Below are 19,559 nucleotides of genomic sequence, written 5' to 3'. Positions count from 1 at the left end.
TTTCCGCTTCGAATGCAGGTATATTGCGAGCATTATTATATCCTTTTTCTTCTCTCTCTTGCGTGTATGCAGCAATGTTTAGCGAGACTACAAAAGTATTAACGGCGATGATGTTGTTTTGCACACCCCGCTTGACTGGTTCTCACGGCAGTAACGTATCTCATAAATCGAGCCGGGGCGCGGCGGATAATTAAATTTATTATCTCGTCATATTTATTATCTTAATAATATGATACTGTTATTGACGATATTTATTATTTGTTTTTTTTTTTAATAATACTACGTTGATTGATAATGCAATATACATACCGGCACGCTATGGGAAAGTTTATTTGCGCGACGAGAAACCTTGTTCAATTCTAAAATCGAATTGCAACTATATAATACAATAAAGGATAGAAATAAAAAATAAGTAATAATAAAAAGAGATAATATATTGCCGGGATAAATGGATAACTCTTCCTCTTTTATGCATAATGTGTTTACTCCTTTTTAAAATTTATAATAAAAAAGAGTGCAGTAAAACGCTGGACGCAAGATTTATAAATCCATTAACCGCACGCGTTTGCGATTCCTCGTTGCGAGGAATTATTACCAGTAGCAGGATGCATGTGTGTTTTAGGTTTTGTACTATATGTACTTTATCGAGATTTATTTATAGCATTACCATCATCATGAAACTTTAAACACCTTGGTACCTCTGGTCTATTAAATGCAATCTAGATTATACCTTTTAGTATTTTTTGCTCCCGTTTGTGTTATGATTGGATCGAAATATTTTATACATCCTCTCTCTTTGTGCATTATGCGAATAAACACGTTTAATTACGTTTATTACGTATATAACATTAGCTTTATATTCAAGCAAGCGATATTAATTATTTCCGATTAACTTGTATATCTCGAACAATATTGAATAAATAATAAAATTAACACGTTGATTGAACATCCAAAATAAAAAGATTTTGCAATTTTTACCAAAATTCATATATTTAGATTTGTTTTTCCAAATTATTGAACCAAATAAAGCTGACAAATATATAATATAACGGACAAAATAAGTCATAGAGTAAATAATAACTAATTTACAATTCCTTTTCTGTGCTGCAATAGTAGTTTAACATTTTTGACATAAAAATTTTTATTAATCTTAATCTTAACAATGACATTTTTTTTAGAATTGAAAGAATTCTTTGAAAAAATTCTAAGAATAAACCTAATTTTAAATAAAATAAATGAAAAACTCTTATAGCAGATCACATACTGTAATTGTAGGTTTACGAATTACATTAAAATAATCCAGGTTAAAACTGTAATTTCAAATTTCTCAAAATAAGATAATAAATATTTCTAAAGGCAAAATCATAAAAAAAAAAACTGTAGAATCAACACTTATCCTTTTTCTTAAAATATTTTTTATTAAACTATGTAATACACGGAAAAAAAATTAGCCATCCCATAGCTAAATAGCTCCATATATTACACCTGAAATTTAGTTATCATGCCTAAATTTTAACTATGGTAGCTAATATTTTTTAGCTACAGTTTAACGGAGAATAACACATCGCCCATTCTCAAACGTTGCTCGGGAGATTGTAAATCACACACTGTACTACGGACGTAGTGATCACAGACAGTTCATGAAACATATCAGGCGTGTCTGTTTGGCAACATGTTTCTCAAAATTAAGGGACTACAATGTATTAGCTGGCGATCGCAGAAAATACTAGACGCGAGAGTGAGCGAGCGTGGCATCGTCGTCGAAGCGAGCAAGGTGTTCCCTATGTATTCCACGCTCGCGCCGTAACGGGAGAAGCGTCTTTACCGCTGCATTAACGGTCGCCGTTTTTCGCGCAAGTGAAAACATGTTTCTCTCTATGCTCCTACAATCGCACTGTTAAATGACAGCGTTTCATTAGAAATGATTACGCACCTGGCGAACGCCCGACGCGCGTACCCCTTTTTGCGTGCGCGTCGCGCAACAGCGTATATCGATATACGTGCGATCGTTGACTCGGAGCTATTACCCTTCCCCGTCAGGAGAGAACTCGACAGAATGCTCTCTCTCTACCGTCAATTAAATTCATCATTGTTTAAAGGAAAAAAAAAAGAGCAAACGATTTATCGTTGGAATATTCTCCTTCTTGCGGCACAAAAAAGGACAAGTAATATTCGCATACATCGAGGCCGCCGCGGTTTTACAACTTGTCGGGACTCTTGGTTACGACCTCTCTCGCGCGTACATCGGTATTCCAAGTTATTCGAGACGTGAGGCACATCGGTAGGCGAATTTCCCATCGCGGCACAGGGTATTCGCGTTCGAATACTAATGTCCGTCTGCGGGTAGTCGATTGTGTTCGTGACAGCGGAAATAGCCACCTCGCCGGCGGCCCGCGTGCACCGATCGTGAGAGGAGGATCGGGGTCGAGACACACACGAGAATATAGAGAAAGAGAGACCTTACGACCGATTTTACTACTGACCTTCCTTAAACCTTCGGGAACTCCTATCTCACAATTACGTAACCATTGATGGAATTTGATGTCAAACTTATCCTCCGAGCGAGGATTTGCGGTAGCAGAGGTCTCGGTTTAAGGCAAAATGTGTACGTTCCTAAACTCGCGGCGGATTACACCCTCGATTTCACTACTATTTTCTGAATTGCAAACTGCGATAGTATCCCTAGTATTCCTAATATTAGTCCCGTATGCCCCTGTCTACATTGTAAAAAATTATAGCGGTCTGATGTATAATAATCGTCGAATGGGCAAAACGCGCGAGCAAGGCCGCGAAATAAACCCCTCTTTTTTTCTCTCTTTCTCTCCTTCTCATCGCACGATACCGTCTCGACGTGTAGTTTCGCGCGCGCGGTTCTGAATAACCCGTGAGAAGAAAGAATGAGAGAGGGGAACCGAATGGAGGGTCGACGGGAAAGGGGACCTCGAGACGTGATAACGGTACCTAGAGTAGGCACGAATATCCGCCTGCAAGCTGTCGCGGCGGCTCCCGCCACGTCATCGCATTGTCATCCTAAACAGAGAAGACCGGCGAATTCCCGCGAATTATGTCGCAGGGGACCTCTAACGCGCGGCTTTACCCCCCTTTATTTCCCGTGGAAAAAAAAAGACAGTTATCACGGACGATCGCAAATGCGACTATTACGTGACGAAGGACCGGTATATATATGTATCGCTGCGGAGACCGTTATTCATTAATTATAGGATCTACGCGGCAGAGTGCGTAGATCACGCCATTGGCCAAACACACTCGGAATTACGGGCCCATTATCAGAATCAGTGTTGCGCGAGTGGGGTCGAACCATCCTACGTGCTCTAGGGCCTAATTGACCGACAAAAGAAAACCGCTAGAAGACGCGCGCGCGGGACGTAAAACGCAAGTCACGAGTCTCTCTCTCTCTCTCTCTCTCTCTCTCTCTCTCTCTCTCTCTCTCTCGTGTGAGTTCTTATATACTGCCGCCGCTAGTCAATACACGACTGTTCTTCCCGTGCTCCTGTCTCTCCTTAACGCAAGCTCTCGTTCGCTCGCTCGCTCGTTATTAAGACGGCGAATCTGATGCCTCGGATTCTCGACGTCGATAGCTCCGCGCTGATGAACCTTTCTAATTGAGGACGAACAAGGTGATATCTCACAGAGACGGAGCGTCGCAGTAATTATTTAGCATTACCTCCGACCTGAACAATGAGAATTACGCGGAATTGGTATCGCAGACAGACGTCTTACTCAAAGTGTGTTAAACGTTACATTAATCTCCGATGCGAGAATTAATCTCCGAGAATTTAGGAACAACGTTAGGCGATAAATTATCTTGTAATTTCTAGGAGGGGAAAGGGAGAGGAAGAGGAGACTCTGGAGACGGGGAGAATGTGTCGTCAGCTTGGCACTAATTCAAAATCCATTGAAATATCGTTTCTCATCATGTGTTGTTAGCTAACAACGATATCCAATTCGCATCGATATCCAATTTTGCAAATTGCGGCTCACATTTGCGACTCACCATATAGATCAGCGTACGTAGCAACTTCCACACCCCTGGCATCCTGGAGATCCCAGCCTCTCACGACGTAACACCGTCCTGCCCTGCAAAAAAAAGAAAAAAGAGACGCACAAGTCTCGCATTAGGGTCTCCAATGTATATGAAGACTTCACCCCGCTTCACGCGGGACTGTTACGCTAACACATTCGAAGCCGGATCTATTTTAATTTATCTGACCACCATGGTCTGGCGAGCAAATTAACCGGCCGTTCGCGCAGGTCGCGCTTCGGATCCCAAGGAGGTCTCGGGCGCAAAATTGATTCGCCCGCGGAGAAATCGTGGAGTTACAGAGTTTCGAGTAGGACGCGCGCGTTCGTGAAATCGGAATTGTAAAAAAAACGAGGAAAAATTGGAGCGAACGATGTATACGTGTACCTACTTTCGAGAGAGAATGTGTGCGTGTGTCTGGTGTATCGAGTGCAGATTGATGATTAAACAGAAATATATTTCTCTCGATTAGATATTAAATTGATATACTTTCTCTATTGTTGATTTCCTCTTCTTCCCTCCTCTCTCAAGCGGAGAACTTTCCTTATCACTCGCGACGCGACCCTTCTACGGGTGTGTTATCGCTCTTTTATCGCTTTAATTAATTTATAAAATTACAGCGACGTAAAAACGAAGAGATATTGATAGTCATAAAGGTGCACGTTCGTAAAGATAACTTAATCTCACATGCGAATAAAATGTCTGCGTGTTCAATCCGGAGATGACGGATGCAGCAAATAGCATATAACGTCGTGTAACGCAATTCTTGTGCATCCATTTGTGCGTAGAATTACACCGATACGGTAATTATCGTCACGGACGAGGTACGACGATATCGCGTGAAAGTAAAAAACGGAAACGATACTTTATTATCATACGCGTTTGTTCTCATTAACGTTTACAACTTGTAATCTCAAACGCGGCTGTAACAACCGTGGCGACGCTATTATGCCGCAGTTATGAGTTAACGCCGGTATAATTTCTGCCGTTTCTCACGCATACAGTTTGCAGTTCAGAAATCCACGCAGGCAAGGTTTCAATTTGTTATTTCTCTCCTACGAAAAATTGAAAACGTTTATTTATAATTTTATTATTTTTTATTTATTATTTAATTTATATATATATAAATTAAATAATAAATAAACAAGGTTTCTAATTATATATATAATTAAATATATTTACAATATAAATAAATAAATATCAATATATAAAGAGAAAGGAATAAAAAAAGAAATAAAAACTCGTCGCGTTTGCCAAACACTTGAATACGTTTAATGAGCTACGTAAATCGTTTGTGATTAAATCTTCTTATTGCGGATTTTACGGCTTTCATGATTATCGAAATAATGTTGTCACCGAAGAGGATACCAACCATTATAACGGTGCGTCAACATAAAGACGCGTCGCATATCTATGTAATTGACCCGCGGGTGACATGCGGTATGCGACGACGCGAGATCGTGAATACATTTCGCTATCGAGAGTATCGCCGTGCAAACGTAAAGATAACCCCGTGGTTATGAATGGAAGATAAACGTCGCTTTGCGCAGAGTGACAGTAACATACCGATTCCCTGTTTTACACGCTATTCGCGCCTTATACACACAGTCGTTAATTAATTTGCTGCACAGACAATCTTAATTCGTTATAAAGTATACTATGCCCTTCGCGATCTTGGCTTCTCGTCATTAGCATCCTCCGTAACAGGAATGTTGTGTCAGAAATTTGTTGAAGGAAGATTTTAAGATACTGGTTCTTTCCAAGAGAATTTAATTCTTTTGCAAGGATATGGCTTCTTTTTTTTCTTTTTCTTCTCACGAGATCAAGGATATAGAAAAAAAATAACAAGCAGGCAAAAGGTCATGCCTTTATTTTCCGGCCTACTTAATAGTCATTACTCATCATCTTCGTGAACGACCGAGAAGTCGCTAATGAATCTGTAAGAGTGATGTTACCGGTTATGCCGAGCTTCTTAGCTCCCTCGTGGCTCTATTAATACGCACGCGCTCACGAAAACTTATGACCAGTCTAACCAGTATTTTCATTTGCAACAATGTGGCGGTAAGCGATCCGTATCGTCCGACTGAAATAGAACAAAGACCAAGGATTATCCATAGAAACCGGTCGATTAGTAATAATAAAGCATAGCGCTCGTTTGCGATGTGATTTATCCCTCATTCCGGCGAGGAGAAAAGACGAGTATGATAAGACAGTGTATTAAATATTCGTAAAAAAAACTCGTTAATAATGTCATATAATACTAGTATTGATTAATCCTTAAATGGAGAGTACAATAATATATCTTATATGATTATCTGTCGCTGTTTTTTTCTCTCTACATATATTGTTGTTATTATTATATTCTACTACATCGTTTTTGCAATCCGTTAGCAACTCTTCAAGATGTTATGCTAATAGAGGAATATTTTAATCGTATTAAAGATTTATCTCGAGTCTGATCGTCGCAACAAGATGGGGAACAAACCCAATACCGATTTCAAGGCTGTTCGCGGCCCATTAACTCTCCGCCGCGCCGGATCGTTTTTACCGGATTATAAACGCATCGCCACGCCGATGCTTCTGATGGACCCCATGTTGACAGTTATCGTTCCGGACTGCGATAAATAAATAGATTATTGGGCGAATCCGCTGCTTTCTCTCTGTGCGAGTATTCGAGCAACAAATTGTACTACGTTTCTGACAGTCGGCTAGATTAGCGGTATAACTCTTCCGAATGAAATTTTGCAATTAAAGTGTTTCCGTGTGGTTTCAAAGAGATACGATTTTGTGCACCCGGAATCTCGCTAGAGAGAGAAATCTCCGATGTTACTTTTACTATGAAAGAGTTATCCCATGCGGATACTCATTCTTTGAGATTTTTAATAAAATCAAAGGAATGGAATTAAGCTGATAAAGCATATTCTTCTTAAGTCGGATAATGATATTTCATATGCACGCTGTACCTAGTTATTCTTATGTAGAAAGAGATTGTAGCGGCGTTTAAGAAAAATTCCACCTGAACCTATCCCAAGAGAAATCCCGTTGACGCTTTGAAGGAGGACGTTCGCCGAGTCTCATAATTCGGAACGAGTGCGCACTGTCACGGTGTCAATTGTAATCCCGGCGCTGCGCTGATCGTGGGAGATGAAGAAAGAAGGCAGGGAACAGCCGGTCGTTAAATTCGTCCGGGAGCACGTATTACGACTTCAATTAAAATCCGGTTAACTAGCATGTTGCTCGCATTTAAGTGGATCGCGGACAATGTTTAAGCGCCGGTTTAAACGCTCGCAAATATCCATGCGTGACGCACCGTTTGCGGTTGTCCGTTGCCATTGTATTGCCAACATATGTGATTACCATGGTTGACCGACGTCGGCAAAGGTTAACGTCTACGCCTACTTTAATCTTGATTTATAATGACGGATATATCGAACAATTAGTGCTGATTGTTTGATGATTCGCGCTTTCGGCCTTTGGCGAAGCGCTATGATTCAGCACGCGATTGTCTTACCGGAACGGCAGGATCGGTACGCACCGTGAAAACCGGATATACCAAATGTACTAGAAGTAATTTCACTTTGCATTAACATTAGCATATACCAAATTAAGAAATCGTTGAAACGTCTATAAGGAGAGCCCTACGTATGTAAGAATTCTAACAGTAATTAAGAAAAAAAAATTATACATTTAAGTATGTAAACGGAACAATGCTGTAAGATTATTATTAAAATAATTTTAAAAAATAGTAATAAATATTTAAATCTTTGCCAAGGAATCTCTACAATCGAAGAGATATTCCAGTACACATGATGCTGATCCAAACTCGAGAAATGAACACGCATCACGCTCGGGAAACTCTCCTTCTGTTCTGCGCTATTAGCTATATGTAATTTGCAATGACACAATTTACACATATTAAATGGCGAGCATTAACGGCATCGAATTTTATCGTTCGTATATAAGCTTGAAAATTTTATTCAAATGTTAAAACATTTTATTAAAACAGTTTATTATCAATGGGAGGACAATCCTGATTTATCTGACTACGAGTCGTATCCTGCAAAAGTTTTTGCGACATCGTTCAAGCATAATTTTCATAGACATTTCCGTGACTTTATTATAGCGATAGAACTTGTACGTCCGCTTTCTGCATTCTCGATTTTTCATTATTTCTGATTGGGTTGTCATATATACTAATAATCACAGGATTTGCATTGCGCCATTCTCGCATTAAAATACAATATTTTCATTTTACAGTTACATCGGACATGCTCTCTTTATCATTAACGAGTATTAAAAAAAAGAGAAGAAAAAGGGACAAGCGCTTGCGATATTCCAGGAAAAGTTACGCGGTCGACACGTTAATAGGAAGAGAGCAGACCCGAAACGGGTGGTCCCCCGATGATGGAAGGGTTAATCGGAGCAAGGAGCTGTTTCGTGATACACGAGTATACCGTGAATGCTTCGCGTGTTTTTGATTCGCCCGCCTCGAGCACGCCGGCTCGGAAAGCATTAATTAGTTGCGCATAACCGACTCCAAGCGCATATGACGCACAAGTACACGGATTTCATCGCCTCGCTATCATTTTCTCGCGTTTATCCACGGATGCTAATGTAACGTGCTCTCGCTCACGCTTAATTATCCAAGTAACCAAGGTGTGTAATAGGTAAAGCGCGGCCGTAATAAACCAATTTGTAATTCAAACGGATCTCTATGCGCACACGACAGGTATTCCTATGCGAAAGGGAAATTTTCGCGCTTATACGCGATTTTCTCGCGGCTTTTCAAAGATCCTCCACGCGAAAACCCGAAGGGTGATCGATCCATTGTGTCGCACCTGCCGATTCCGCTTGCCAATAAAGACGGATGGCCGCAGGCGGACGATACTCGCGCACAATACATTCCTGGAATGTTTCGACCGGACCGGCTGGATTATACGCGTCTCGTAACGGTGTTTCCCGCTCGCGCGCGTTCTCGAACGCGGCGGTGTGTGCGATAGATCCCACGCTAATAATTCTCCCCTCGACACCGTTTCAGGACGCTTTAATGTGACAACGTTGTCTCGCCGCCTTTCCTTTCCTCGACCGACGAGCCACGACGTTGGTCGTACGCGCAAAAAAATAAGGCGAATTACACAGTTGGACAAACAATAACTCTCTTTCATATAAAAATAAAAGTAATCATATTGCAGTTTTTTTTTAGGCCGAATGCAATTCCAATTTTCGAAACACTTCATTACGTTTGCTCTAAATTCGGAGTTAATATTGTAAAAAGAGCCATTTTTACATATATGTTTGTTTCCTTCGTGTTATAGTTATGATATGTGATATATGTTGAAAAAAGAAATTTCTTGTAAAGATACATTTTTTAATTATTAATAGTTTGATTGCAAACTTAAAGATTACTCTGCAGGAAGTAAAGCTCTGATGTCGAAGCCAAATTTAAGAAAAACGAAATTAAATGCAAATGTCAAACTTGAAAAATTTTTAATTATATTATATATCACAATCATTGCATGATAAACTATATTTTTAAAAATCTATATATAAAATAGTATTTTTAATACATTAAATGATTATTTTTTCCTGTCCTTTTTTTATTATAAACTATGTTATATCTATACAATTGCTTCTAGTATTACGGTACTTCAAAGCAGCTATTTATTAATTTCCCAAGAGCGAAGAGAATTAAAAATATTTTATTCGTTTGAATTAATTTATTCTAGACTGTTGCGCGAAAGAAAAAATTCTTGCTCCGTAAAATTTTGACGATACCTGCATTAGGGTATCAATTTTCCATTTGCTGGTAGCATTAAGTAATTAGTCGATAGCAATAAATTAGTTAATAAAACTTTGCGCGTGTTTAAAATTTCTTCAAGTGCATTCTCATTGTTTCCCGATACGCTAATTTCTCACGGTACCGTTTCCAGATGCATTAACTTAACGCACCGGCCCTCTCATTCTTTCTCTCTCTCTCTCTTTCATCAGCATCGGCAAAGTACAGTACCTTCTTCTTCCTCGGCGCGAACGCGCATACGGCGATTTGTCTTTGCGCGTACGTGCAACGCAATATCAAATCGACTACCGCATCGTTTATGGTATTCGAGGCGACGACAGGACTCCGTCTCGCGTCGGCCGTTCTGGAATTCCAGTCGATCCCCGGGGTGGCGGTCGTGATTCCGTACATTGGACGGACGACGTGTATTCGCGATTTATCTAGAATTATCCGCGATATATCCGCAAACGCAGGCGCCGCTGGCGAAGTCACTTTATTGTTAGCATTTGAGCGTATTTTTTAAATTTCTTTTTTAAATACAGTAAGCTGTCAAATTTTCTGTGAAAAATGGCGATCGCGCACATTCTAAAAAAATGTAATTCTAAAGAAGGAAGGTATTCTAAAGACTCACCGCTATTTGTACTAGAAACATCTGCGTTCACATAATTAGGAACATTTCTATACATTTTCGGTACACAGCATATTAAACACGTGTAATGCTATATAATAAGTGCCATAAATCTTTTGTAAGATTATAATTTCGGACTGATCGTGCGATCTCGGTGTATTTGTTAAACGCGATATGATCGAAACGATTATCGAAACGAAAGAGCGTTAGAGTGTGTTAATTGCGAATTCATGTACGAAAAGAATACTTGGCGAAACATTCGTCGGTGCGAACCGGGTCAAGATAGCGTTACCAGCTTCGGCTTCTCTTCTTCTGGTCGTTTAATGCTCGACAGCCGCGCAGAGATAAGCTTTATAAATTCCCCGGGGAACGATCGGTGCAAAATGCGTACCCAACAAACGTACCGCTTAGCGACGTAGGTAATGATTGGTATTAATATACGGTAAGTGCAACTGCCAAATTTTCGACCTAAAGTACCATTCACTTGCGCGTAATATTATCGGAAATCGTCGTATTCACGGTAAACTTTTTTCTTCGCAATTTACATATCAGCTTCATGCATTCTCGAGTACATCGATGTTCTTATTGCGCTTTTGTATTCTGCAAGATGCCTGTATATTTATGTTAATATAGTATATATATATTTACTAACAACATTAAAACGATTCCTCAGAGACAGACTCTCTTGTTTCGACTGATGCGGCAGAGAGAAACTTTCGAGGAATTTTGCGAAATATTTCTGGAATGTCCGGAGGAAAACGCTAAATCTTATACTCTTATATAGCTATTTACATATCGCGAAAATATCTTTAGGAACTACTTGCAGTTGATGTATCCTTTCTTTACTCGGGGCATTCTGTATTCTCTAAGGTATTCATTCTTATGTATTAAATCGTCATGTTCCTTTTGTCGATCATTATTGTAGAACCCGACGGTCAATCAGCTACAATACACTCTGGACACAACCCGTGTTATAAAAATTAATATAATAATAACCGCACGTCATGTTACGCTGATGTTGCAACAATCATACGTATATATCAATCTCGTGGATAATGGATAATGTATCCCTTGCGAGAATATATATACACGGAGCATCTCGATAAAATGGAGATGGTGAGAAAAATATCGGCGGCATCGACTCGCAATGAGAATAGATTGGATCATTAATTCATTTCTTACAAGATTCGATTATGCTATGTATACCGTTATATCTCATCTACAGAATGCATTCTATATAAAATTGTACACACGCGTAACACGATGATACAATACATAATAAATTTCGTATTGACCATATCACGCGCGTGGCGCACAATTAAAGTTATATTATACGAGGGGGTACCCAAAAGAAACCGAACTTATTTTTTTTAATTTATTTATTTAATTTTTAAACAAAAAACCTTCAATCCCCTTCGAAGTACTCTCCACTGGCACTAATACACTTGTCTAATCTTTTATTCCATTGTTCAAAACATTTTTTAAATTCGTCTTCTGTGATGCCCGACAGCTCCTCCGTCGTTTTTTTCTTCACCTCAGCAACGTGGGCAAAACGCTTTCCTTTCATGTCCCTTTTCATTCGGGGAAATAAAAAAAAAGTCGCAGGGGGCAAGGTCGGGTGAATAGGGGGGATGGGGCACAGGGGTCATGCCATTTTTGGTCAAAAATTGGCGCACAGACAGGGCTGTGTGAGCAGGGGCGTTATCGTGGTGGAAAAACCAGTCGCCCGACTGCCACAAATCAGGCCTCTTCCGCCGCAAACTGTTGCGCAATCTTTTCAAAACTTCCAGGTAGAAAGCCTGGTTAACTGTCTGACCCTGTAGAACAAACTCTGAATGGACGACTCCTCTCACATCAAAAAAACAAATCAGCATTGTTTTGACGTTTGATTTCACTTGACGAGCTTTTTTGGGATAATTTTTGACCAAAAATGGCATGACCCCTGTGCCCCATCCCCCCTATTCACCCGACCTTGCCCCCTGCGACTTTTTTTTATTTCCCCGAATGAAAAGGGACATGAAAGGAAAGCGTTTTGCCCACGTTGCTGAGGTGAAGAAAAAAACGACAGAGGAGCTGTCGGGCATCACAGAAGACGAATTTAAAAAATGTTTTGAACAATGGAATAAAAGATTAGACAAGTGTATTAGCGCCAGTGGAGAGTACTTCGAAGGGAATTGAAGGTTTTTTGTTTAAAAATTAAATAAATAAATTTAAAAAAAATAAGTTCGGTTTCTTTTGGGTACCCCCTCGTATATTATAAGGAAATATATATATATAAACGCGACATACACAAATTGATCGCTTATTGATCGACCAATGAGACCAAGACATTAGTCGAGATTTATCATTCGCTCGGCAATAATCTTTGGGAGATTACTGCTCCGCTTTGATCTTCACACTGTACTCGGCGAATTTATTACTCGACAAATCGCAAAGAAAGGCGGAGAAAGAAATCGGTCGAAGCGGCGCTCAGCTGTAATTGGCTTTACGACCCATTCATCGGGAGATTGAGATCGGTTGTGTTAACATTAACGGTTAATGCGACCCGATGATAATCGTTGTCCCGGCGCGATTGTAATTATCGCGTGTCCATCCCGAACTAGTGCGGCTGTAGAAAGTGCGTGTGCGCGCTCACGCACGCGATGATACTTCACGCGTATATGCACACGCGATGCCGATAAACATGGGGTAAGAATTGTAGTCGCTGGCGGCTGTGTAGTTATCGACACCACGGCGATAAATGTACTTCTACGAGCTTCCTATCATAAATATGTATAAAAGAAAGCTGTACGTTATATAGTACGTACAAACATATACTATTAATTTCTTCAAATGATGACGTTATTTGATAATCTCATACTTGTTAGAAATAAAAGTGGAATATTAAATTTTCAAAATTCGCGTTTGAATAAAAATTTAATTATTATATATAAAATTATTATATATAAAAGTCATCTCGCGTGAACATCATGTATACACAGAGGCCCGTCTACGAAGAATCGGTATATTCGCCAGCACGATTCTTAACGAGTCACGCTCCGCAGGATGTAATTTAGGCATGGACACCCGTTATAAAGTTCCGAGTCTTCGACCTCGTTAATATTGTTTCATCGAGAGCCGCTCGTATATATAGGTACATCTCGCGCCTACGTTATGTGATCGACGAGCATTATCGATTATCGTTTATCTTACGGCGGTTGTGATGAGAGATAGATGCGTCTTCGCACTGACTGGAAATTAATTTAGATCGCAATCGCTCGATTTCGTAATTATTTGTGCGTTGCATATACTTTATCTAATTTACTGTATTTAATTGCCAGTCGGACATTATTCCACGGATGAGATAAAAATCTAGTTAATTATGATGTGTTTTTCTCATTCTTACATGGTTTTATTATTATAATTTTTTGTTTCCGCTTTTGCCACTAATCTAATTTTTTCCAACAATATTTGATGCATTTTATACAATATAATAGAGTCAGAAATTTGAGTTATTTGAATTAAGGAAAAGAAATAATTTTTTGTAACTTTATGATTTTGCACGCACCTTTAGATTTTATTTTTTACATATTTTTTACAATAGCTTTTTCATTAGAATCATATCAAAAAACGGAACACAGATATAAGATATCCATTTAATCACAAAGATTTCAAAAAAAAACTTTGATAAGAAATATAAATAGAACTGTAATTAAATTTTCCTTCTCACATTTTTATTCTTTTAATAATATTTTTCTAGTAATATAATTTTATATATATATACATATATATTAAATTGTCATGTATATGACCATTACTCGTATCTGTTAGAAATTAACACGCGTCTTTGGCAGCATAGTAGTAACATCTGTAACCATATACCATAAGCGTGTCGCATAAATATAAACGTAATATTACGACAGATAATGTATAATGGGATACTTCTCTCTCTTCCTCCCTCCTCTTTCTCTCTCTTTTTCTCTTTCTCTATATGGTGAGACCGGTTTTCAAGAGTGCCGGAGAGGAACGCACGAATCATTCTCGCTATGCGCGCGTTTTCGATCTCGCAAATGTGTGCGCCTATCAGTGTCTCGATTGCAATGTTTTCGATACTGTCAAAAATTCGATCGCAAATGAAACGTAATGGATGACCGAGATAAATATTATAAATAACTACTTAATACGGAAAGATTAATTGCGTAATATGTGTATGCACACAAATGCGTAGCGATTCCAGTCATATTTGCGGTTTAACTCCGTCACGCGATTACGATTCACGCGGTCGGGTTCGCGCGCGACCGACTTGTTGTATATAAAATATATATATAAAGTATCGTAAATTGCCGGAAAGTATTATAAACTGCCGCAGACTCTCGGGTATTATAAAATGTGCTATTTTGAGAGACGCTAAAAAACCGGAAAACCGAAGCGATCCGTACACTTTTATGCGCCGATAGTCGTTAATAGTGTTCGTGTAAACATCCGGAAGCGATAAAGTATATGCGCCGTTAATAGGTGACTGCAATATCTTACGGTCAGACGGGCTTATACCAGCTTGTGTAATACGTGTATATATCGATGTTATAATACGTTAATACATTAAGTTATTATTACAGTATCCTAATTAGAAGTTTGAAAGCTTCCCAAGAATATTAAAATAAAATTATTATTCAATCCTCAACATGACACGTCGTTCTAATAATAATAGATGACGACAAAATGATGGTAGTCAAAGGAAAATAAAAATTATATAAAATATATTAAATTATATAAAAATATCTAAATTGCACATCTAAACTTTCATGTTTGACCTATCGTGTTTATCTCTCCTTAATCGGCGAATGCAAAGATGAAGAAGGATACTTAACGCTATACTTTGCTGGCTCCTCTCCGCAAACGCGGAGAATTATCGACTCGCTAATTGCGAGAGCGTTAAAATTCTCGCGCGAAGCAGCGCGTCTCCCTTTCCCTAGGGGTTAAGCCGTTCGTGAATGAGCGATAAAGTTCCAAGAGTTCCTGCCACGACGAAATATACTCGGGTGATCGTCATTCCCACGGCACCGTCCGTACAAATAGACGAAGTCTCGCGCGCGGCACGTTAATGTTAATTCACCGAGGAATTACATTGGCAAACGAATGCAAAGTTATGTCGGGCGCGATTCCAAAACGTATTGCGGCGAGGAGGTTGAATGCCCGGGTCGTCGCCGTCGCCGTCGACAGACGGATTAGTCCGGCCCCCGTGTACCTAACGTAATCGTATGCCTGGTGAATATTTCATGAAGCGCGGAAAAAAGAGATGACACCTGTTCGAAAAACCGTTAGCGTACTCCTTTTGCCTGCCGAGGGAGGACGGCGGGGAGGAGAACGAACGGACGACGGCGACTTATTTCGATGCAAATTTCGGAAAGAATGCCCGCCGCGCGCATTCGGGCTGGTATGTGCAATCCATCCCGGAAATGAAGGTTGATCCCTCAGCCTAATGTAACGACGGCGTTTGACGTCGCCGATTCCAAATGATTGATCGCTCTGTGGGTATTAAACCTTCCGCACGAAGATGCTGGATTAATATCTTCCTCCACTTGTGTAGCGAACTTAAATTACGATTTGCCGCATCGTGAGTATCTCGCGTGTGTGTGGATAAAAATGAGATGAATGGAGCTTTGATCCGCTACGGCGTCCAGTTTGAAACGAATATTATTATTCCTAAGCGTGGAATAAAGAGCGAGTAGCGTGCGCAAAAAAAAAAAAAAGAAAAAAGTCTGACACAATTTCGTACCTACATGCGCGATCACGTGTGTGATTCACCTTGAAAAATTTTTTCCAGATTCACGTATATACACACACATATGTGTGCACGCGTGCTGTATATTCAGAATCCCGGTACACGCATTTACGCAAAATGAAATAGTTTCGATTCCGCCGCACAGCAGGCAGCATCCAATTCCTGAAATTTCTCATCTAAAAAGTAACTATCTAAACGCGTTCTTTCACGCATATCGCAGGAGGAAGTTAACATTAAGCTACTGATAATAATTCGCGATACTTTTTATTCAGGATCGATTAATTTTTTTTTTTTTTTTCGTCGGCTTCGGTTGAGTAAAGCATGTACATAGACGAGTTACGCGATTCACCGCTACGTGATTCTAATTCTCATATAATTGTTGAATTGTTCGCGTAACCCAGCTGCGTGGAGCCATCCTTCCTCCACGCCGAGAAAGTAAGGGTTGACCGACATTCATGGCGGATCGATGGCGACAGACACGAGGGCAACGACGGCGGTAGCTAAAGAAGCAGCAACGGCGATGCGATTCGCCGGACCGCTAACCGGAATGCGCGCGCTAACTCCTCGCCGTCTCGGGGCTCCGGTCGGGCGATCAGTTCGACTCCGAGAAAGCCGGGAGAGAGATAAAGACCGATGAGAAGGAAAGAGAGACAAAGGGAAAAAGAAAGGAGCGTAGAGAGGAGAGTGAAGTCGGTGATCCGCGGGAACGAAGTCTTTATCCGTATGTGCGAGAGAAAGATGCAACGAGGGGGGAAAAGCGGCCAACGAAAGAGCGAGGTAGAGACGAGCGGGACGTTAGCAAAAGAGGGAAAAAGAGAAAAAGGAGAGAAAGAGAGAGGAGAGAGGTGGTCCCGAAAGCACGTGGGGATCTCACAGGCACATTGCGTCCGGACCAGCGGCACGAAAATTTGGTGAGGCCTCCTTGCCTGTCGACCGACCACATTCCCTCCCCTCCCAATTTCCTCATACAAGAACCTTATCCGCCTGGTTGTTTCGGTCCGGTCGTTCTATTCGCACGCGTTTACATCGGTAAGCAGATCACGCAAGCGCGGATCGTAATTCGTCTCCGTTGATCTCGCTCTTCTACATCATGCCAGACGGGATGTACTTCGCGACACGTTACAACTGCTTGCAATCAACGTGGATTAGTCCCCGATCCCGATTAACCTTTAGAGGATTGCCAGACGTCGTAATATCTTTACGATGCACTATTGTTCATCTTCCATTTGCAGCGGTCCCGGAATAACATCGAGTATTTTAATGTCGATTCATTTAGTATTCTATTACGGAAATATATGCGTCATTAATTAAACAGAACATAGTGCCTTTTATAGTCGTTTTTATTAGATTACCAATAAAGATGAATGTGCAATAGTCAGTTATCGAGGTTTACGTCCGCTATTGGTGACTGCGTGAGAAGTATTATCGATCGATTATTAATCGCATCATTATTCACACATATTTTAATCTTTTATTTTTATATTTAGTTTTAAAAAATTAACCCTTTATACAGAAATGCTCCGCGGAAAAATGTAAATTCCGTAATACATAATAGTAACAGCTCGCAGGAGTAAGACTCACCTCGCGACTGCGGAGTAGCGTGTGTAATCGCCACGTGTTAGCTGGAGCTCCGCTGGAGCTCCTCGTGCAGCATCCCGGCAGTTCTCTCCTTCTATCGCGCCCTATTACTCCGCCACTCGTCTCTCTCGTCTGTCTCGTCCCGGAAGTTTTGCTAACTCTAACAACGTAGGAGGACGTAACACTCCTCTTCCTTCGGTTTTCGATATATCGAGAGACCGTTAGAAATTCTATACCACCGGGGCGTGCGTCGTTCGCTGTCGAGTGCACTGCCGTAACGGCGCGAGATGGACCACCTCGACCACGGCGGATAAGTTCGCTTTGGCGCACTTAACACAATTCACCGGCGCCGTGACCTCCTTGCTGGCGTTTACCTTGGCGCGGTCGCGGTCATCGTGCAATTGCGAACTTACCAGGTGCTCTGTATCGCGGACGTATGCGGGAGTTCCGGGTAACGCGTCAACTAACGCGGAATACCTTTAAATTAAAAAAAAAAAAAAAAAAAATGAAAAAAATAGATGAAAAACGCACTAGTGGTCTCGACAGCGCGTACTTATATTTCCTTCGGGCTTTCCTTTACCTCTCTTTTACCTCTCTTTTACAGGCGATCGTACGAGACAGCGATCCGCGAGCGAGTGAGCTATTAGCTAGCATAGAGACATTAACGTTTCCACTCCCGATACCTCTGTTCCTCAATCTACACGTTACCACGACCGGGACTTGCGTTTCCGTTCGCGACCAAGATGTTCTGCCGACTGATAACCCGTCGTCCACTTACCTCCGTCGAGCGCCCCTAACGCGCCGAACTCCCTGGCACGACAGGTGCTCCGCAGGAGTGGGAATAAGAGGATGGTCCCGCGGAGGGGACCAGGGATAGTACCTCCGTAACGGCGGAGGTAGCGGCGGCGACGGTGGTGGTGGCGGCGGTGGCAGTATATCGTAAGAGAGCGAAAAAGTGACGGTGTGTGGAAGAGAGAGAAGGAGACGGTGGTGGTTAAGGCGGCGGCGGAGGCGGTGGCGGCAGTCAACGACGAAAAGAAGAGGGCAACGACATTTCTCTCTCAGGCTCTTCGACACATTTACCCGAAAACTATACGCCACCGTCATCCACGCCACTGTCCTTTCCACGACATTCTTCGAATCCCTTCGAAATCGATCAATCGCCTCCCCGATGACAATTTTCGCCGATCGACCAATCACGTTAGACGTCGAAAGACACACGAGCTATAGCTCGTCTACATTATCGTTTAATAAAATTATCGTTCACTTCTTCGCTTCTATTATCTCTCTCCTAGATTTTGAGGAGAGAAACTCTCTTACTAGTCTCTAGAATTGAAATCCATTCCGAATCGTGGCTGATCTCTACATTGACGTCTTGACAACCATCCGGTGTAAACCATTCATCAAAGATTCTTTGATCGTTAAAGCGATTTTTCATGGCGAAGTATATTCTCGGAGTAGAAAATTAGAAAGCATTTAGAACTTATCGAATTTGGATCATCCATTGACGTCAGTTGATCGCGCGTTCTTAATCGACTTTCCTAGATTTGAGTGAGTTATTTCGTAAGCGGACTTTTTTCACCCTTGTCACCATCGAAGCTATCGCGTCGGCTCATCTTTAGCCTCTGCAGCCTTCTTCTTCACTCTTCTTCATTCTTCTCTTGTGCAGTATTTTTTATCATATACATTTTAAAATATATGTTTAATTATTATACATATGTATATGTATAATATAATAATTATACAAATATTTAATGTTATATATAGTATATGT

The 19,559-nt window shown here is 40.8% G+C and overlaps 1 protein-coding gene across 3 annotated transcripts in view; it reads right to left on the bottom strand.

Moving 5' to 3' along the window:
• The window catches only part of M (zona pellucida domain-containing protein miniature), a 113,643-nt gene that overhangs the window by 7,013 nt on the left and 87,071 nt on the right, over positions 1-19,559 (bottom strand). For 2 of the 3 annotated variants that reach the window (XM_083052044.1, XM_083052052.1), the window contains exon 3: positions 4,016-4,098. In XM_083052044.1, the coding sequence (XP_082908170.1) occupies positions 4,016-4,057 (42 nt within the window). In that variant the 5' untranslated portion in view covers positions 4,058-4,098. Of the gene's footprint in view, positions 1-4,015; positions 4,099-17,788; positions 18,588-19,559 lie in introns of those variants that run through there. The other variant, XM_083052034.1, reaches the window with a different exon arrangement.

This window comes from Prenolepis imparis, unplaced genomic scaffold (assembly GCF_030444845.1).
Source record: "Prenolepis imparis isolate NDT839.2.m4 unplaced genomic scaffold, iyPreImpa1.0 SCAF_1, whole genome shotgun sequence".
NCBI classification, from domain to species: Eukaryota; Metazoa; Arthropoda; class Insecta; order Hymenoptera; family Formicidae; genus Prenolepis; species Prenolepis imparis.
Note: the sequence above shows the minus strand (reverse complement) of the source record. Positions and strands in the feature narration are given on the sequence as shown.